Source organism: Schistocerca gregaria, chromosome 2 (genome assembly GCF_023897955.1).
Source record: "Schistocerca gregaria isolate iqSchGreg1 chromosome 2, iqSchGreg1.2, whole genome shotgun sequence".
Lineage (NCBI taxonomy): Eukaryota > Metazoa > Arthropoda > Insecta > Orthoptera > Acrididae > Schistocerca > Schistocerca gregaria.
This window is the reverse complement of record NC_064921.1, coordinates 1047221743-1047242025: the sequence shown is the minus strand read 5'-3', so window position 1 is coordinate 1047242025 and position 20283 is coordinate 1047221743. Positions and strand designations below refer to the sequence as shown.

At 42.7% G+C, this 20283-nt stretch overlaps 1 protein-coding gene across 1 annotated transcript in view; it reads left to right on the top strand.

Moving 5' to 3' along the window:
- Window positions 1–17581, top strand: part of LOC126336101 (uncharacterized) — a 101958-nt gene extending 84377 nt beyond the window's left edge. The window contains exons 4-6 of the mRNA XM_049999581.1: window positions 4710–5065; window positions 5222–5325; window positions 14517–17581. Coding sequence (XP_049855538.1) covers window positions 4710–5065; window positions 5222–5325; window positions 14517–14966 — 910 coding nt within the window. The 3' untranslated portion in view covers window positions 14967–17581. The remainder of the gene's footprint in view (window positions 1–4709; window positions 5066–5221; window positions 5326–14516) is intronic.
- The last annotated feature ends 2702 nt before the right edge of the window (window positions 17582–20283 follow it).

The following is a 20283-nucleotide window of genomic DNA, read 5'->3' as shown; positions in this document are numbered from 1 at the left end:
GAATGATATTTACTGACACTCTGCAATCAGGTGCTATTATAGGAGTGGAAAAATGAACTATGTGTATAGTCGAGTTTTCTTTTTACCTTAAACGCCTAAAGTAAGCAAAATTTCTTCAGCACTGCTTTATAGACTATGTGTAAACGTCCATTCCAATATGGATGGTTCATATGTGTTAATCTGGTCCATTAGATGCACTATCAGTAGTTATCGTATCTCCCCCTTACGCTATTTACCCTATTATAATGCTGTCGCATTCCCTTCACTTATAATTGAGCTTCCCGCTGTTGGAAGATAACTGCAAGGAACTCCGTCTATCGTATCACTTCTCACGATGTTCTGCTTGGTTTACTGATAACATCATAACAGTAATCTTATAATAATTACTTCCACAGTCCTTTAGAGAAAGGTTTTTATTTCACTATTAAATAAGCTTTTGTTAACTACAAGGGGGAGTCAAAACGTAAAGGGACTTTTCAGAAAAAGAATATTTATTCTAATGATAGAAAACTGAAACATACATTATTTTTCTACATATCTCCCTGCACTTCAACGCACTTTGTCCAACATTTCACAAGTTTTTTGATTCAATCGGAAAAATGATTTTTGGTAGGTGGGAAATCATCTTTCCCTGAAAGCTTTCTTCAGTGATATATACATACGAAAATCATTTTGAGGTTTTCCAGCAATTTGAATCTCAAATCTTTTATTGTGTCGGCCGTCCGTTTAGCAGAATGTGGTTGAGCGTTATCTAGCAGCAGAATGACACCTTTATGCAGTTACCTGAGACGTTTGTAGCTTATTGCTGGTTTCAGTTAGTTCACAACACATCACAATAGTTGCGATTGTTCACAGTTTCGCCTCTTTGGATGAAATGAACTGCTACCACACCTTCCATGTCCCAAAATAGTGTTAGCATAATCTCACCAGCTGATGGTTGGCGTTTAAATTTCTTACCTTCTAGTGACGATGGTTGTTTCCATACCATGCTCGCCGCCGTACTTTCCGGTTCCTAATGATGCACATACGTTTGGTCTACGGTAACGATTCGCTGTAAAAATCCATCTCCCTCGCTACGATAACGGGCCAGACCTTTGCGAGAGATGTCCATCCTCTCGGTATTCACCTTCCAAAAATTTAGCCTGTCGTGCAAGGTTTAATACTTTGAACTTTGTATATAACGCACTGGAGATTTCATCCACTGCGATTCGTTTGTTTCCCATCATCATACCATGAACGAATTACTACTCTCACATTAGGCAAATACTTTCTGCAGCTTTATCACCTTCTGCAAACAAAAAACGAATCACTATTCTCATTTCCTGCTTGGTGCAGATCAACAGTGGAGTCGCCGTGTTGTTGTGGTCTTCAGTCCTGAGACTGGTTTGATGCAGCTCTCCATGCTACTCTATCCTGTGTAAGCTTCTTCATCTCCCAGTACCTACTGTAACCTACATCCTTCTGAATCTGCTAAGTGTAGTCATCTCTTGGTCTCCCTCTACGGTTTTTACCCTCTACGCTGCCCTCCAATACTAAATTGGTGATCCCTTGATGCCTCAGAACATGTCCTACCAACCTATCCCTTCTTCTGGTCAAGCTGTGCCACAAACTTCCCTTCTCCCCAATCTTATTCAATACTTCCTCATTGGTTATGTGATTTACCCATCTAATCTTCAGCATTCTTCTGTAGCACCACATTTCGAAAGCTTCTATTCTCTTCTTGTCCAAACTATTTATCGTCCATGTTTCACTTCCATACATGGCTACACCCCATACAAATACTTTCAGAAATGACTTCCTGACACTTAAATCTATACTTGATGTTTACAAATTTCTCTTCTTCAGGAACGCTTTCCTTGCCATTGCCTGTCTACATTTTATATCCTCTCTACTTCGACCATCATCAGCTATTTTTCTCCCCAAATAGCAAAACTCCTTTACTACTTTAAGTGTCTCATTTCCTATTCTAATTCCCTCAGCATCACTCGACTTAATTCGACGACATTCCATTATCCTCGTTTTTATTTTGTTGATGTTCATCTTATATCCTCCTTTCAAGACACTATCCATTCCGTTCAACTGCTAACAGAATTACAACGTCATCGGCGAACCTCAAAATCTTTGTTTCTTCTTCATGGATTTTAATACCTATTCCGAATTTTTCTTTTGTTTCCTTTACTGCTTGCTCAATATACAGATAGAATAACATCGGGGAGATGCTACAACCCTCTCTCACTCCCTTCCCAACCACTGCTTCCTTTCATACCCCTCGACTCTTATAACTGCCATCTGCTTTCTGTACAAATTGTAAATAGCGTTTCGCTCTGTGTATTTTACCCCTGGACACCCTTAGAATTTGAAAGAGAGAATTCCAGTCTACATGGTCAAAAGCTTTCTCCAAGTCTACAAATGTTAGAAACGTAGATTTGCTTTTCCTTAATCTTTCTTCTAAGATAAGTCGTAGGGTCAGTACAGCCTCACGTGTTCCAACATTTCTACGGAATACAAACTGATCTTCCCCGAGGTCGGCTTCTACTAGTTTACCCATTCGTCTGTAAAGAAATGGCGTTAGTATTTTGCATCTGTGACTTATTAAACTGATAGTTCGGTAATTTTCACATCTGTCAACACCTGCTTTCTTTGGGATTGGAATTATTATATTCTTCTTGAAGTCTGAGGGTATTTCGCCTGTTTCATACATCTTGCTCACCAGATGGTAGAGTTTTGTCAGGACTAGGTTCCCAAAGCCGTCAGTAGTTCCAATGGAATGTTGTCTTCTCCGGGGGCCTAGTTTATTGGGTCTTTCAGTGCTCTGTCAAACTCTTCACGCAATGTCATATCTTCTATTTCATCTTCATCTACATCCTCTTCCATTTCCATAATATTGTCCTAAAGTACATCGCCCTTGTATAGACCCTCTATATACTCCCTCCACCTTTCTGCTTTTCCTTCTTTGCTTAGAACTGGGTTTCCATCTGAGCTCTTGGTATTCATACAAGTGGTTCTTTTATCTCCAAAGGTCTCTTTAATTTTCCTGTAGGCAGTATCTGTCTTACCGCTAGTGAGATAACCCTCTTCATCCTTACATTGGTCCTCTAGTCAGCCATGCTTAGCCATTTTGCACTTCCTGTCTATCTCATTCTTGACATGTCTGTATTCCTTTTTGCCTGCTTCATTTACTACATTTTTATATTTTCTCCTTTCATCAATTAAATTCAATATATATATTCTGTTGCCCAAGGATTTCTACTAGCCCTCGTCCTTTTACCTACTTGATCCTCTGCTGCCTTCACTACTTCATCCCTCAAAGCTATCCATTCTTCTTCTACTGTACTTCTTTCCCCCATTCCTGTCAATTGCCCCCTTATGCTCTCCCAGAAACTCTGTACAACCTCTGGTTCTTTCAGTTTATCCAGGTCTCATCTCCTTAAATTGCCACTTTTTGCAGTTTCTTCAGTTTTAATCTACAGGTCATAACCAATAGATTGTGGTCAGAGTCCACATCTGCCCCTGGATATGTCTTACAATTTAAAACATGGTTCCTAAATCTCTGTCTTACCATTATGTAACCTATCTGAAACCTGTCAGTATCTCCAGGCTTCTTCCATGTATACAGCCTTCAACACAGCTACAAAGCGGGAATTAGAATGAAACGTTGTGTAGAATTATTACACACGACAATACTTCACCCCTGTATACCATTAGTGTTACCAAGCTCTAAGACGGGAAACTGCAAAGGTCTCTTTACTTTTTGACTTCTCCTTGCACATAGCTTTTTTGTTTCGATTTACCAGTTATCATATTGTGCATAATGACAATATGTGAAATTTGTGTGTAATGAATATCCTTTATTTGCCTTATAGTCTCTACGAAAAAAAGCATTTTATATTTGTGCCATCTAAGTACTTTATCCTCAAGTCTCTCCGGTTGTTCTCTTTGTTTCCATCTCTCTTTCATATATTTCGTTTTGTAGCTCTCGCTAGCATAGACCATATTTGGTGCTGTGGTATTTCTGATTTTCTTGTTACCTAATTGGCTATTTTGAATATTAATCGAGGTGAAGCAAGGAGATACTTGTACAATAAGATATCTGCGAAGCTCTAGGCCCAATCAGGAGAAAATGTGTTAATAGCTAATACAAATTTCTAAGACAAATAATTTGTACTTGAAACATGGTGGCGGATTAAACTTGTGTGCCGGCCCGTGACTCGAACTAGGGACCTTTGCTTTTCGCGGGCAAGTGCTCTACCATCTGAGCTACCCAAGCACGACTCACCACCCGTTCTCACAGTACAGACGAGGTACTGACGGAATTGAAGCTGTGAGGAAGGGTGGCGAGTCGTGCTTGGGTAGCTCAGATGGTAGAGCACTTGCCAGCGAAAATCAAAGTTTCCGAATTCGAGTCACGGGCCGGCACACAGTTTTAATGTGCCAGGGATTTTCATATTAACGGATATTTCGCTGCAGAGTGAAAATTTCATTCTGAAAGTTTTGCTTGTTTCACATCAGATTCTTTGAAATAGTACATATGGTGAGTCAGTTTTATCATTGATATCACCAATCGGGCGCAAGGTACCTAACTAACATAAACACCACTAATACACTTTCCTGTAATAGGATTCCAGTTATTTGTAACGTAGATGAAGTTGTCGAATTACCGATGAAAATTTTGAAAATTCTAAGCTTATTGCCTTATTTCAAATTTACAGGGATGAAAATGGGATAGCTGACGCAAAGGACAAAAACAGAGAAAAAAACACCACGCAACTGCCTGAGGATGTTCTGACGTCACGAAAGGACGACGAATTAACACTGTCGCCGATCAGTGCCACCCTTCAGCCACTAGTCAGGAACAGTGATGAGGTTGGCGAGAAGGTGCCGTCAGACGAAGCCGGTGGTGACGCAGAGCAGGTGCAAGTCAGTGGTGCCAACAGAGTAAATGATGAGGGAGGCCAAGAAGGCAGAAGTGGTCCTGAAACAGATGATAAGGCGAAGTCACCACTTAGCGGAGGAAACGAAGCAGTCGATGAAGCCCCGTCAGCGGCTACAAGAGTTGCCAAAGAGGGTAATAACAGTGACTGTCACATGCTGAGCGAAGGTCAAGCACTGGATGCTGGCATCAACCATTCCAGTAGTCGTGATAATGGAAAAACTTGCGACCTAATTAAATTTCAAATATCAGATCGATATTAAATTACAGTGTATGTATTTTTTGTTACAGATGTTTCAGACGGTAACAGCGAACATAGTGTGAAAGTAAATGGCAGCAGCAGCAGTAGTGATGAAACACAGTCACGAAGTAGTAGTGAGAGTAGACGCAAAACTGTAAGTTTACTGAGACAATCACCATACTGAAGTTCAGTAATGATAGCTTCGCCTAATTATTATATAACAATTAAAGGCCAAACCCGCGGCCTTTTTTAAGCTGTGGATTTGGCAGCACTGAAATACTGAGTTACTCTGTTTCTCCAGCGTACTGAATAAAGTACTTGTGAAGATTTGGGCGTATGTGTCCTTGTACAGAGCGGTAGTGTTCGTGTTCTGTGGATGGGTCCGGCCCATTCGTTAAAAGTGATCTACTGGCCAAATATTTTACCTTATGATTCACGTATTCTAACTTACCTAAGATTCTGAACCACAGGTATGGCCAGCAAATGTTATAATTTCTTAATTTTAACAGATAACTGTTGCTATTATGAAATATATGTGACGAGTTGTATGATGACATCTCGGGGATTTGGAAGTTAAGTGGAGCTCCACAAGCTAATTATTTTATGTAGTGTTATTTTAAAGTGCTTCCCTTCTCTAAGCCAGCCAGTAAGGCTTTCAACCCTGAGCTAGAAGGGTGCTGTTAAAGCCATGTTCTCCTGCAAATGATAATCATTTCATGAAGTAATACTTGACTGATCACCAGTGCGACTTCTTTTCCTAAAACTCTGACTCTAGAGTATGTTATTTAGGTATGAACCATTTTAATTACGTAGGAAAAAGGAATTTTATTGTCACATGTATGAAGACTTAGTGGTTCTATTGATTATAAACTTTTACCTTGGTCAGATCCTGATGTGATTTTTCTTTTGGGTCATCAGAGTACACGTTGTATACAAAATTTGGTGAGTTGTTACGAACGACTCTAAATATTGGCTAACTCTAAGTGCCAGAGGAACGTTGTTTCGAAGGGGTGAAACACGCCATTCATTGTAAACTGTCTAATATTTAATTGTCATGGCAGCGGCTCTATCTTTTTTTATTTTCTTTTTTCACTTGCTGCTTTTGTTTAATGACCCACCGTCGGATTGCTTATGGTGGGTCTGTGAATGCCTCTTGGTCGCTGTGACTGGATTCGAGGTCCGAGGCGGTAGTGTAGCGCTACCCCGGCACCCGGCTCCAATCCCGCCACGTGCAGGTGGGCTTTTTTCTGCAGCTGATTGAAAACTTTTCAAATAATAACAATTATAGATAAACAAATACAAATCCATTACCATGAAACAAATAATAACAGTTATAAAGAAACTGCGACTCACAGAACCAGAGTGGTGCCGACCTTGACGTAGGACGTTATCAGTGAATCTTATCACTGATATTAGAATTATATATTTATACCTTCAGCTGCTGACAGTCGTTAATATACATCAACGGGGACAGTTGAAAATGAGTGCCCCGACCGGGACTCGAACCCGGGATTTCCTGCTCACATGGCAGCCGCTCTTTCCATCCGAGCCGCCGAGGGCACAGAGGATAGCGCGACTGCAGGGACTATCTCGCGTACACCTCCCGCGAGACCCACATTCTCACCTTGTATGTCCACACACTACATTCGTAGTGTACCTACCCAACACACTCATTACTCGTGGAAGACATTCTTACCTATTCCCGTACGAGTTCAGGTAATGTGTGTGCATCCGTACAGAAGAGGGTCATAGCCGGTATAGCCAGAACTACATACATATATGGATTTCGTGTCTGTCGTTTCGGACATGTCCTCTGTGCCCTCGGTGGCTCAGATGGATAGAGCGTAAGCAGGAGTTCCCGGGGTCCCGGTCGGTGCATACATTTTCACCTGTCCCCGTTGATATATATCAAAGCCCGTCAGCAGGTATTAGTATATAATTCCAATTTCGTTTTAGACGGATGCAGGCCATCAATGGTGTCTGTTATTTCGGACATGCATTTGTTTATTTTAATCATGGCTTCCATGTATAGATTGGCCACTAGGGCAGAGAACATGCATCCCTGTCTTATCCGCCTTTCAGTCCGAGTAATTCGTTCTGCAACTCTTATTGTTCTGTCTTGGTCGTTGTTGATATTCTATATTATTCGTCTTTCATTATACCTTATTCGCACTTCTCTCGAAAGTTTTAACATCTTGTATCGTTTTGTATTGACGAACGCTTTAAGAGCTGCAAGCATTATTAAGCGCAACGTCGGATCTGCCCCTTTGGCGCCTTTACATTTCCTACAGCTAAACTGACTGTCATGTAGCAAATCCTTAATTTTAATTTCCGAAACTTGGATGTACGTGCCGTTAAATTGATTGTGTTTCAGTTATCGCATTTATATACTCTATTTCTCTTCGAAATTATGTGGTTGACATTTTGCCAAAAGTCTGATTGCATGTCTCCAGACTCATAGATACTACACACCAACGCCTCTGAATACTGACTTCCAACTCGACTGTTATTTTCTCTAGTTCAAGCTCGTCATTAGAGAACTCCTCGCCCTTGTAGAGGCCGTCAGTGTCCTCTTACCACATAACCACTCTCTCTTACATGTTTAAAAGCAGAATTCCCAGTACCCTTTTCGTGTTGTCGTCCTTGTTTTTAATGTCATCCAAGATAGTTTTGACTTTCTTAAATATTGGATAGTCCTTTCGACGACCATTTTCAAGCAGTCCATTCGCATAGGTTACCCTCTACGCCTTTTTTTTTCATTCCAAAGTGACTTACATAGTGCTCTTCCTTTCTTTCGATAAACACTTTTTTACTTCCTTCTTTCGTCGATCAAGTAAAGTATTTCTACTGTTACCTAAGGTTTCCTTGCAGTTATCTTCCTCGAAGATATGTTTGTCTCTCCAACTTCTGTGATTGTGTCCATTAGAGATGTCCATTACTTTTCAGCTGAATTGTTTACTATCGTATTCACTATCGCAATATATACAGTCTTAGAGTAGTTCAAACGTGTCTTATCAATCCTCAGTACTTCAGTGTCCCACTCGCTTCTACTTAATTTTTGCGGGCGATTGTCGTCGACCTTAATCTACTTAATCTTGATCTAAGTCCAGATATGCTCCTGAGTAGGGGTCACAATACATGATATAGGAACGGATTACGCATGTTTCTGCTGGCCTTTTACAAAACCAATCCTGTTGCAATTGTTGTACAGTGTGTTCACTAGTACTAGCCGCAATTTACCGCACAACTCAGTTACTCTTTCTCATCTCTTATTCCTACTACATAGCCCATACTCTCTCGTAGTTCGTTCGTCTATTCGTTTCCTTTCTACCTTATTCCAATCTCTCATTATTATTGATTATCTCCCTTTACGTAGCGAGTAATCTGTTGAGTATTCTCACATACTTTCTCCACCTCTTCCTCTTCTGCTTGAGACGTCGGTATTACTGCTGGTGCTGCTTTCTTGTCGAATCCGAGAGAACGACCCTGTCACTGAATGATTCACATAAACTCACCCTGGCCTACCTCCCCACTCACAACGAACACCACTCCGTTACAATATGTTCCGAAGCTTACTACGGTTTCTTATTTCAGAGGTTGCTTTTGTATGTTGCCCTTAACAGCAATAGTTGAAACAACAGTCTTCAAAAATACGAAAATGGTTTTAAATAAAAGTTGATTACAAATAATAATCAGTTGTTTTATGAGCAAACTAAAAATCCTGATAACACCACATCAGTACAGTATACTCCTTAGCTACATATACAACCCGGCTACCGGGACTAATAAAGTAATAACACAGAAACTGAACTTCGAGCTCTGAAATCAAGTGGCACGTCACACAAGAATTATATATTGTAATTACAAAATTACAAACAACTTCAGTTGGAAGGACCACATAGATAATATTGTCGGGAAGGCGAGCCAAAGGTTGCGTTTCATTGGCAGGACACTTAGAAGATGCAACAAGTCCACTAAAGAGACAGCTTACACTACACTCGTTCGTCCTCTGTTAGAATATTGCTGCGCGGTGTGGGATCCTTACCAGGTGGGATTGACGGAGGACATCGAGAGGGTGCAAAGAAGGGCAGCTCGTTTTGTATTATCGCGTTATAGGGGAGAGAGTGTGGCAGATATGATACACGAGTTGGGATGGAAGTCATTACAGCATAGACGTTTTTCGTCGCGGCGAGACCTTTTTACGAAATTTCACTCACCAACTTTCTCTTCCGAATGCGAAAATATTTTGTTGAGCCCAACCTACATAGGTAGGAATGATCATCAAAATAAAATAAGAGAAATCAGAGCTCGAACAGAAAGGTTTAGGTGTTCGTTTTTCCCGCTCGCTGTTCGGGAGTGGAATAGTAGAGAGATAGTATGATTGTGGTTCGATGAACCCTCTGCCAAGCACTTAAATGTGAATTGCAGAGTAGTCATGTAGATGTAGATCTGAAAGGAAGATACATTCGTAAGAAATTCGAAGCTCATGTAAATCGTAATTACTGTTTGCGCCTGTAAATAGGACAACCGAAGATAATGTTTAAGCTCTGATTAGCGGCTCATTCTTCTTGTCTTCTGTTCAAGTAGTTCAACTTGTAGATTTAATAATGTGGCTGCACAGTATAGTTCGCAGCTGCCTCTACCAACCTGTTGCAAACTACAAACACAGCATTACCTGACAGTACTAGCTCTTCCCAGCAAACCAACTCTCCGCACACATACGTCGTCACCCGTTACAACACCACTACATCACGGCGATATCGAAGGCTCAGTATGACCCATTATAATTGCAATAAAATGTGTTTTTCATATTACAGAAAAAGAAAGGAAAATATCGTACGTATAGGGAGTGAGGGTGGTATTGTGTTTTATGTGTTACACAGTGAGAGTGTTCTTATTTCGAAGGAGAGATCGACACCAGCCGCAATCCAGCATCCAAAAAATTCTGTGGTGAAAACTGAAAACTTAAGACGGACTGGGATTCTAACTCGAATCTCTCGCTTAACACCAGCAGTTAATTTATCCGCCTCAGCCATTCGGACGCGCATGCGGTCCCGCCCAAATTCTCAACTTCTTACACGATAGAAGTGTTGACGCTCCGTTCACCGACTTGTCCTGTGTTTTTTCCTGCAAGAGGCCCAGACCCTGCAGTGCACCCACATTGAAGTTATCAAGGCAATTACGCCTACGAATAGATTACTGGTTTGGTGCATATGTTCGTAGCATTTTCCCGTACGTTTAATAAACAGAACAGATACACATAACACAAACTGTAGTCAACAACGGCATGCTCTCGTTCACTATTTACAACAGTCGGCCAACGCTATCATAGTTTTTCGATTCCGCGACTGTGGAAATCACGACGTTTTGAGGATAAGAACTCATCGTGCCATGTTCGGAGTACATTTTCATCGGTAAAGGAAGCTCCATGCAGGTTTATCGATACAGATCGGGTAAGGTGAAAATATGAGGGCGTGAGATCAGGTGAGTAAGGTGGGGACGGAATGACTTCCCAACGGAACACCTATATAGTGCTTTTGTCAGTCTACCAAAATGCAGGCAGGCTTTAACGTGCAGTAGACTCGCTTCACGCAATCTTCCTGGCCGTCATTGTTGGATTGCAAATGTCAGCAGTCCCGATTACACCGCGGGGAAGCTCTTCCTGGTAGACCACAACCTCGGTAATCCGCCATATAGATAAAATTATATTTTGCGGATGCGCGCAGTCTTTGTTGAGGGAGTTTCTGCTTTGTTTGGGCTTATCCATTCCATCCTCTATCTTGTGTTGTTGTGGTCTTCAGTCCAGAGACTGGTTTGATGCAGCTCTCCATGGTACACTATCCTGTGCAAACTTCTTCATCTCACAGTACCTCCTTCAACCTACATCCTTCTGAATCTGTTTAGTGTATTCATCTCTTGGTCTCCCTCTACGATTTTTACCCTCCACGCTGCCCTCCAATACTAAATTGGTGATCCTTTGATGCCTCAGAATATGCTCTACCATCCGATCCCTTCTTCTAGTCAAGTTGTGCCACAAATTTCTGTTGTCTCCGATTCTATTCAATACCTCATCATTAGTTACGTGATCTACCCATCTAATCTTCAGCATTCTTCTGTAGCACCACATTTCGAAATCTTCTATTCTCTTCCTGTCTAAACTATTTATCGTCCATGTTTCACTTCCATACATGGCTACACTACACACAAATGCTTTCAAGAACGACTTCCTGAGACTTAAATCTACACTCGATGTTAACAAATTTCTCTTCTTCAGAAATGCTTTCCTTGCCATTGCCACTCTACATTTATTATCCTCTCAACTTCGACCATCATCAGTTATTTTGCTCTACAAATAGCAAAACTCTTTTACTACTTTAACCGTCTCATTGCCTAATCTAATTCCTGCAGCATCGCGCAATTTAATTCGACTACATTCCATTATTCTCGTTTTGCTTTTGTTGATGTTCATCTTATATCCTCCTTTCAAGATACTATCCATTCCGTTCAACTGATCTTCCAACTCCTTTGCTGTCTCTGACAGAATTACAATGTCATCGGTGAACCTCAAAGTTTTTTTTTCTTCTCCATCGATTTTAATACCTACTCCGAATTTTTCTTTTGTTTCCTTTATTGCTTGCTCAATATACAGATTGAATAACATCGGGGAGGGACTCCTACCCTGTCTCACTCCCTTCCCAACCATTGCTTCCCTTTCATGTCCCTCGACTCTTGTAACTCTCCCTGTGTTTTACCCCTGCCACCTTCAGAATTTGAAAGAGGGTATTCCAGTCAACATTGTCAAAAGTTTTCTCCAAGTCTACAAATGCTAGAAACGTTGGTTTGCCTTTACTTAATCTTTTTTCTAAGATAAGTCGTAGCGTCAGTATTGCCTCACCTGTTACAACATTTCTACCGAATCCAAATTCATCTGCAAAGAATTCGTGTTAGTAGTTTGCAGCAGTGGCTTATTATACTGATAGTTCGGTAATTTGCACACCTGTAAACAACTGCTTTCTTTTGGATCTGAATTATTATATTCTTCTTGAAGTCTGAGGGGATTTCGCCTGTCTCAGACATCTTGCTTTCTAGATAGTAGAGTTTTGTTACGCCTGGCTCTCCCAGTAGTTCAAATGGAGTTTCGACTTAGGTCTTTCAGTGCTCTGTCAAACTCTTCACGTAGTATCATATCTCTTATTCCATCTTCATCTACATTCTCTTCCATTTCTATGAAATTGTTCTCAAGAACATCGCCCTTGTATATACCCTCTATACACATCTTCCAACTTTCTGCTTTCCCTTCTTTGCATAAAGACATCATTTCCAGTAACCGGTAACGAAACATGATAGGAAAACGAAATGATGACGAGGAAGCAGAGATGTACTTATGGCCACAGCTCATTTTTGTGATTTTCACTTAGAGCAAGCGGTACCCATACATCCTCATCTCATGCAAATGTTGCTGAATGGTTGATTAATCACAGTTCATGGCCTTGACAGTTCTCTAGTACACTGACGATGATCACTGTGCATTAATGAGTTTACATATGTTCATCAAATCCCCAAGGTCTATCTGAATTTGGAGAGTGAATAACCTGAAAACAAGAAAACCATTTCCTAGATGTGCTGTGTCCAATGGCGCTATGCTCACACACGGGGCAAATGTTGCTGGTTGTCTCCGCTGCTGTCACTCATCAGTTGAATTCAAAACATAACAGACCCCCACCCCACCCCTATCCCCCGCCAGCTAACACACACACACACACACACACACACACACACACACACACACATACACGCGACTTTCTACAGTTTCAACACTTTTTGGGTATTTTCTGTATACTACTATCACCTAGCATTTATTTTACTTTTCACAGTGCTTTTAGTTACTACACTACTAGCCATTAAAATTGCTACACCACAAATATCACGTGCTACAGATGAGAAATTTAACCGACAGGAAGAATATGCTGACAAATGATTAGCTTTTCAGAGCATTCACACAAGGTAGGCGCCGGTGGCGACACTTACAATGTGCTGACATGAGGCAAGTTCCCAACCGATTTCTCATACACAAACAGCAGTTGACCGGCGTTGCCTGGTGAAACGTTGTTGTGAAACCTCGTATAAGGAGGAGAAATCCGTGCCATCACGTTTCAGACTTTGATAAAGGTCGGATTGTGACCTACCGCGATTGCGCTTTATCGTATCGCGACATTGCTGCCTCCCGTTGGTCGAGATCCAATGACTGTTAGCAGAATATGGTATCGGTGTGTTCAGAGGGTGATATGGACGCCGTGCTGGATCCCAACGGCCTCGTATCACTAACAGCCGACATGACAGGCATCTTATCCGCATGGCTGTAACGGATGTTGCAGCCAGGTCTCGATCCCTGAGTCAACAAATGTGGTCGTTTGCAAGTCAACAACCATCTGCACGTACAGTTCGATGACGTTTGCAGCAGCATAGGCTATCAGCTCGGAGAGCGTGGCTGCGGTAAGTCTTGACGCTGCATCACAGACAAGAGCGCCTGCGATGGCGTATTCAAGGACGAACCTGGGTGCACGAATGGCAAAACGTCATTTTTTTCAGATGAATCCAGGTTCTGTTTCCACATCATGATCGTCGCATCCGTGTTTGGCGACATCGCAGTGAACGCACATTGGAAGCGTGTATTCGTCATCGCCATACTGGCGTATCACCCGGCGCGGTGGTATGGGGTGCAGTTGGTTAAACGTCTCGATCACCTCTTGTTCGCATTGAATGCACTTTTAACATTGGACCTTATATTTCAGATGTGTTACTACCCGTGGCTCTACCCTTCATTCGATCCCTGCGAAACGCTCCATTTAAGCAGGACAATGCACGACCACATGCTGCAGGTCCTGTACGGGCCTTTCTGGATACAGAAAATGTTCGACTACTGCCGTGGCCAGCAATTCTCCAGATCTCTCACCAACTGAAAACGTCTGGTCAATGGTGGCCAAACAACTGGCTCGTCACAAGACGCCAGTCACTACTCTTGATGAACTGTCGTATCGTGTTGAAGCTGCATGGGGAGCCGTACCTGTACACGCCATCCAAGCTGTGTGACTCAATGCCCAGGCGTATCAAGGCCGTTATTACGGCCAGAGGTGGTGGTTCTGGGTATTGATTTCTCAGGATCTACGCACCCAAATAGCGTCAAAATGTAATCACATGTCAGTTCTAGTATAATATATTTGTCCAATGAATACGCAATTATCATATGCATTTCTTCTTAGTGTAGCAATTTTAATGGCCAGTAGTGTAATTTCATAGTTCTTTTGTTTCGAAATGGGAGCCTGAAGGGTAAACCTTTATTTTCAGATTCCTGTAGACAATCAGCCAATCGCCGGAGAACTCACGGAGGAGTCAGTGCTGAGTGAGGTGTCTCGGCTGCTGGAACAGCTGCTCATGCTGTACTGCCGGCACATGGATCGCGTGGAGGTGGTGGGTTTCGACTTCCTGGAATTGGAGCTGCCTGTGGGCGCGCCCTCAGCGACTGTGCGGCTGGCGGCCCTCATCCAGGACACGCTGGACAACATGGAAGAGGAGCTGTCGGAGACACAGCGGCAGCTGGCGCTGATCGCAGGCGCCGCCAGGGCCCTGGGCGAGTGTGCCTGGCCCGCCGCGACCGGGAGTCGAACGCAGTGGCCCTTGGACATGCTGCCGCAGCCTCGGCGGCCGGACCTCAGCACTCCTCGGCGAAAGCCAGAGGGCAGCTTCTGGAGACTCTGCTGCTGTTTCTTCTCGTACTGCTTGAGGAAGTGCCGATGAACACGGTCTTGGGGGATCTGGTGACGTCAACAGGCACATGTCTCCCCCCCCCCCTCCACCCGCCTCCCCCCCCCCCCCGGCGCAGCCCCCTTCCCCCGAGTTCGTTCTCGACGGATTTCTGGTATATTCTACACTTACATTCATACTCCGGAAGCCACTCAACGGAGTGTGGCGGAGGGCACTTTACAACTGTCATTACCTCCCTTCTCTGTTCCAGTCGCGTACGGTTCGCGGGAAGAACGACTGCCGGAAAGCCTCCGTACGCGATCGAATCTCTCTAATTTTACATTCGTGATCTTCTCGGCAGGTATAAGTAGAGGGAAGCAACATATTCGACACCTCATCCAGAAACGCACCCTCTCGAGACCTAAAGAGCAAGCTACACCGCGATGCAGAGCTCCTCTCTTGCAGAGTCTGCCACTTGAGCTTGCTAAACATCTCCGTAACGTTATCACGTTTACCAAATAACCCTGTGACGAAATGAGCCGCTCCTCTTTGGATCTTCTCCATCTCCTCTGTCAACCCGACCTGGTACAGATCCCACACTGATGATCAATACTCAAGTATAGGTCGAACGAGTGTTTTGTAAGCCACCTCCTTTGTTGATGGACTACATTTTGTAAGGACCCTCCTTACCAACAATTAATGTTATATGATCATTCCACTTCAAATCGTTCCGCACGCATACTCCCAGATATTTTACAGAGGTAACTGCTACCAGTGTTTGTTGCGCTATCATATAATCATACAGTAAATGATCCTTCTTTCTATGTATTCGCAATACTTTACATTTGTCTATGTTAAGAGTCAGTTGCCACTCGCTGCACCAAGTGCCTATCCGCTGCAGATCTTCCTGCATTTAGCTGCAATTTTCTAATGCTGCAACTTCTCTCTATACTACAGCATCATCCGCGAAAATCCGCATGGAACTTCCGATACTAGCTACTAGGTCATTTATATATATTGTGAAAAGCAATGGCCCCATAACAGTACCCTGTGGCACGCCAGAGGTTACTTTAACGTCTGCAGACGTCTCTCCATTGAGAACAACATTCTGTATTCTGTTTGCCAAAAATTCTTCAATCCAGCCATACAGCTGGTTTGATATTCCGTAGGCTCTTACTTTGTTTATCAGCTGACAGTGCGAAATCCGGAAGTCAAGGAAAATGGCATCTACCTGGGAGCCTGTATCTAGTATTTTCTGGGTCTCACGAACAAATAAAATGAGTTGGGTCTCACACGATCGATGTTTCCGGAATCCACGTTGATTCCAACATAGTGGATTCTGGGTTTCCAGACATGACATGATACGCGAACAAAAAACATGTTCTAAAATTGTACAACAGATCTATGTCAGAGATATAGGCCTACAATTTGCGCATCTGTTCGACTACCCTTCTTGAAAACTGGAACTACCTGTGCTCTTTTCCAATCATTTGGAACCTTCCTTCCTCTAGCGAATTGCGGTACACGGCTCTTAGAAGGGGGGCAACTTCTTTCTCGTACTCTGTGTAGAATCGAATTGGTATCCCGTCAGGTCTAATGGACTTTCCTCTGTTGAGTGATTTGAGTGGCTTTTCTATTCCTTGAACACTTATTTCGATGTCAGCAATTTTTTCGTTGGTGCGAGGATTTAGAGAAGGAACTGCAGTGGGCTCTTCCTCTGTAAAACAGCTTCGGAAAAAGGTATTTCAGGTTTTAACGTGTCATCCTCTGTTTCAATGCCACTATCATCCCATTATCATTCTCTGTGCACTTGTCGCGTTAACTGTCTACGATCGTTCGCTTCATTAGCTGAGTGGTCAGCGCGTCTGATTATCATGCAGCGGACCCGGAGTTCGATGCCCAATCTGATAGGAAATTTTCTCCGCCCAAGGAATAGTTGTTATGTTGTCCTCGTCTTCACTTCATCGTCATGGAAAAGCAAGTCGTCCAATGTTGCGTCACCTGAAAGGAAATGCAACTCTTTAGCTATCACTGCCATATCACCATTTTCTCATTTCTACGAAAATCCTAGCTTCCTACAGTGACTGCCTCTGTCGGGAAAGTAACTGGCTGTCAATGACCTAAAGAAATATCCATCAAAATCTCACTCATACATTAGTGTCCACTGTGATCGTGGCTTACATTTGCACAAAATATAGAACGTCATTCGTAGAGTCACTGTTCTCATCAAGACAAATAACATTGGACATTCTACGGAACTGAGAACCTCCGGTCCTGCTCGCATGGTAGTTAGTCGAAACAGGAACTCTGCAATTGGCCACATAAAAAACAGCCCACTCTACTCCTTTACTCCTAGGAGTGGAGAACAATATTTGTATATTAAAATAAAAACTTACTATTAAGAAGATTAGAACAAGAGACTCTCTAGTCACCAACCTATGTCGTTTTGCATCTTTTTTGTGACAATAGTGCAGTTTATCATCAAAGAATGTAAAACAGAATACAATCAAACTGAGGCTACGTCTTCGTCTATCCGAGAACGCTTGCTGTCCAACCCAGAGTCTCAACTGTCTCACTCTATTTCCGCAGCACCTCCATGTCTATCATCCTAACTGGTCGCAAGCAAGAGGTCTACGATGTATCAACACTGAAGGTCTCAGGAAATTCCATCAAGGCATATGTATATATATATATATATATATATATATATATATATATGTGTGTGTGTGTGTGTGTGTGTGTGTGTGTGTGTGTGTGTGATACAATAGAACGATGGATGGCATTGTTCCAGAAACAAAATGAAATAGTTTCAGTACCCTATTTCGGACCGTAGTACTTTGGGCTTTACCTTGGTTATCATCTGAATACCAGGGCTCCTCCTACAGGCTCCACATTGGAATGTCTTAGATCTCTCATTGTTTTCTGGGTTATTGGCTGATAAAAACCGCATCTCTTTAACTGAATCTGAAACAGCGCTCTCTACTCCTTCGTGTAGAGAGAGAGAGAGAGAGAGAGAGAGAGAGAGAGAGAGAGAGAGAGAGAGAGAGAGGCAAATTTGAAGTGTGGGCGACACTTCATGACTGCCCAGACATGAATTTGTGCTCATTCGCAGACCTGTGTTTGGAACACCTCGAGACGAAAAGCTTCAAGGAATTTTGATCTGTTTTCAGGCACATGTTTGCATATCTGGTACACACTGAAATCGCCACTCCTGCAAAGAAACAAAATTACCTAATGTAATTGGGACTTCTTGCGTACCCCTCAGAGCTGCAGACATTGATAACATTCCTTGCGAATGTAGCAGCAGCTATGAGAGACAGGCTACTCGTGCCGTTAGCCAGTGCTATGGCAAACGTTAGTGGCATATCAGGTACAGGAATTTAAAAAAATCTCTTGTTGCAGATCACAGCTTTATGAGGAAACACAAAATAAAGGTCTGAGCAGACACTGACTTTAGCAGACTCTTCATACTAACAGGATTTAAGCATTAAAGAGGCTGCGAAAATTAGAATGTACCTGGACAACTTTAATACAGTTATGGGATTGGCGATGAGCAGTGCTTGGAAGCTGAGTAACTGCATAGCACAATGTGCGGCATTATACATTGTGGTGAAACAGACTTTGCGAATGACAGCTGATAGTTGGCGCCAATGTAATCCCATAGTGCAGTGGGCGGTCGCCACTACATCTGTGTGAGTCCGTTACTTCTTCCATAGCCAGCTGATTTCATGCCAAGAAAGTCCTAGTGAATTAACGTGACAAATGCAACAGACTCAGGCAGTATCTGGTTTATGTGTTAGTGAACGGATAAGACAGAATCTGAATATAAGAAAAAAATGGTGAAGTTGTCTTTTTTTGCCAGACAGTTTTGCAATTGTCTTTTGGATGTAGTGTTAACTGCACAATTTTTTTTACTTGTGGAAATTCTATTCTTGGTGTAGCATTGTCTAAAAAACAGTCTGCAAGGTTGTAAAGTTTCTGAAACGGCCAGCTCCCTTACGGCTTCCTGTCCTAGTACGAGTAGTTGCACGTGCATCATCTTCCTCTTGTAGCTGAAGACATCGTCAACGTTGGCGTCTCGAATACTGTAGATGATTATGAAGTTAAAAACAAAAATTAAGGACATGTGGAGGGATAACAAAGCTACATACTTAGGAATTGTGCACAGACTCAAAGGGAAATATATATGGAATGTAACCTGTACAGACACTCACTCAGTCAGTTAATGTGATAGCACTGAAATGTGTGTGAAAGCGTGTTCAGTGTCTTCAACTTGTAGAGGTTACGAGACTCGCAATATCGCTCAGGCTACAGGAGAGCATAGCACAATAAATGTTAAAATATACAATAAAACAGCGGTGACCAAGACAGAAAATGTCAAACGATGCTATGGCAGCAGAACAACTGCCAGTGCTGGAGGGAAAACATAAATTACTCGCAGCCCTACTTTCCAGGTGTAATCATAATATAATTAGTCAATTTGTCGCGATAAGCGAACAAAAAAAGCCTTAAATGTTTGTCCGTTAAAAAGTGGCAGCCTCTCGCGAATATGTGAAGCTTCATCACAGGCGATCAGTGTTACAACACGATACTAAACTGTAGGCCCATATGGCCTGCAGATTGACCGCACCTATCATGGAAATACCAGGCTGAATGTACATATCGTGGAAATGCTTATTGACTTTATCAAGGGTCCGAAAGTAAACAGTAGCCAGAGCAATGTGCATTCCACGACAAACCCACACATTTTGCGACCGTTCGGGAATGACCACTTTGATACTTGTAAGTTGTCAATAACTGGCGTCTCCTAATGGCGTTTACCTTGTTCCTACAGAAAACTGGTTTTAATAGTGTCACCTTCGAGGCAATAATTAGTAAAATCATATGGGTTCTTAGGCCACGTCGCATTACCTCTACACGATTGACGTTTAGACCTCCATGCTGGGATTTTCTTCATGAGACTGTGACGTCCACGGTGCCCAGTCAGCTGTATACTCCACAAGATCGTGTAGTCGATCTCAACAGTGGGGTCGAATCGTCGATCGTATTGCATTATGCCGCATCTTGGAGAGGGAGGTGAAAACAGGCCAATTAGCAGCAACTGTGCAACAGCATGGACAACTCATGGGTCGGTCAGCGGTAAGCCTGAACAAAAAAGGCGATAAGCATCTACTGGTAGGTTCTGTAAGTTAAGAAACTCGACAGGCCATTTGAGAGGGATGGAAGTAAAATCTGTGGAGAAGGTGGAGCATTGCAGAAAGACCACATGCGGAACTGCGACTGCCACCTACCTCTGCTCCTTCATGTCGAGCGACACAGAGACGCCTGTCCAATACTCTTAGCTGTTGAAGGCTCTCTGGATCGCTTCAGT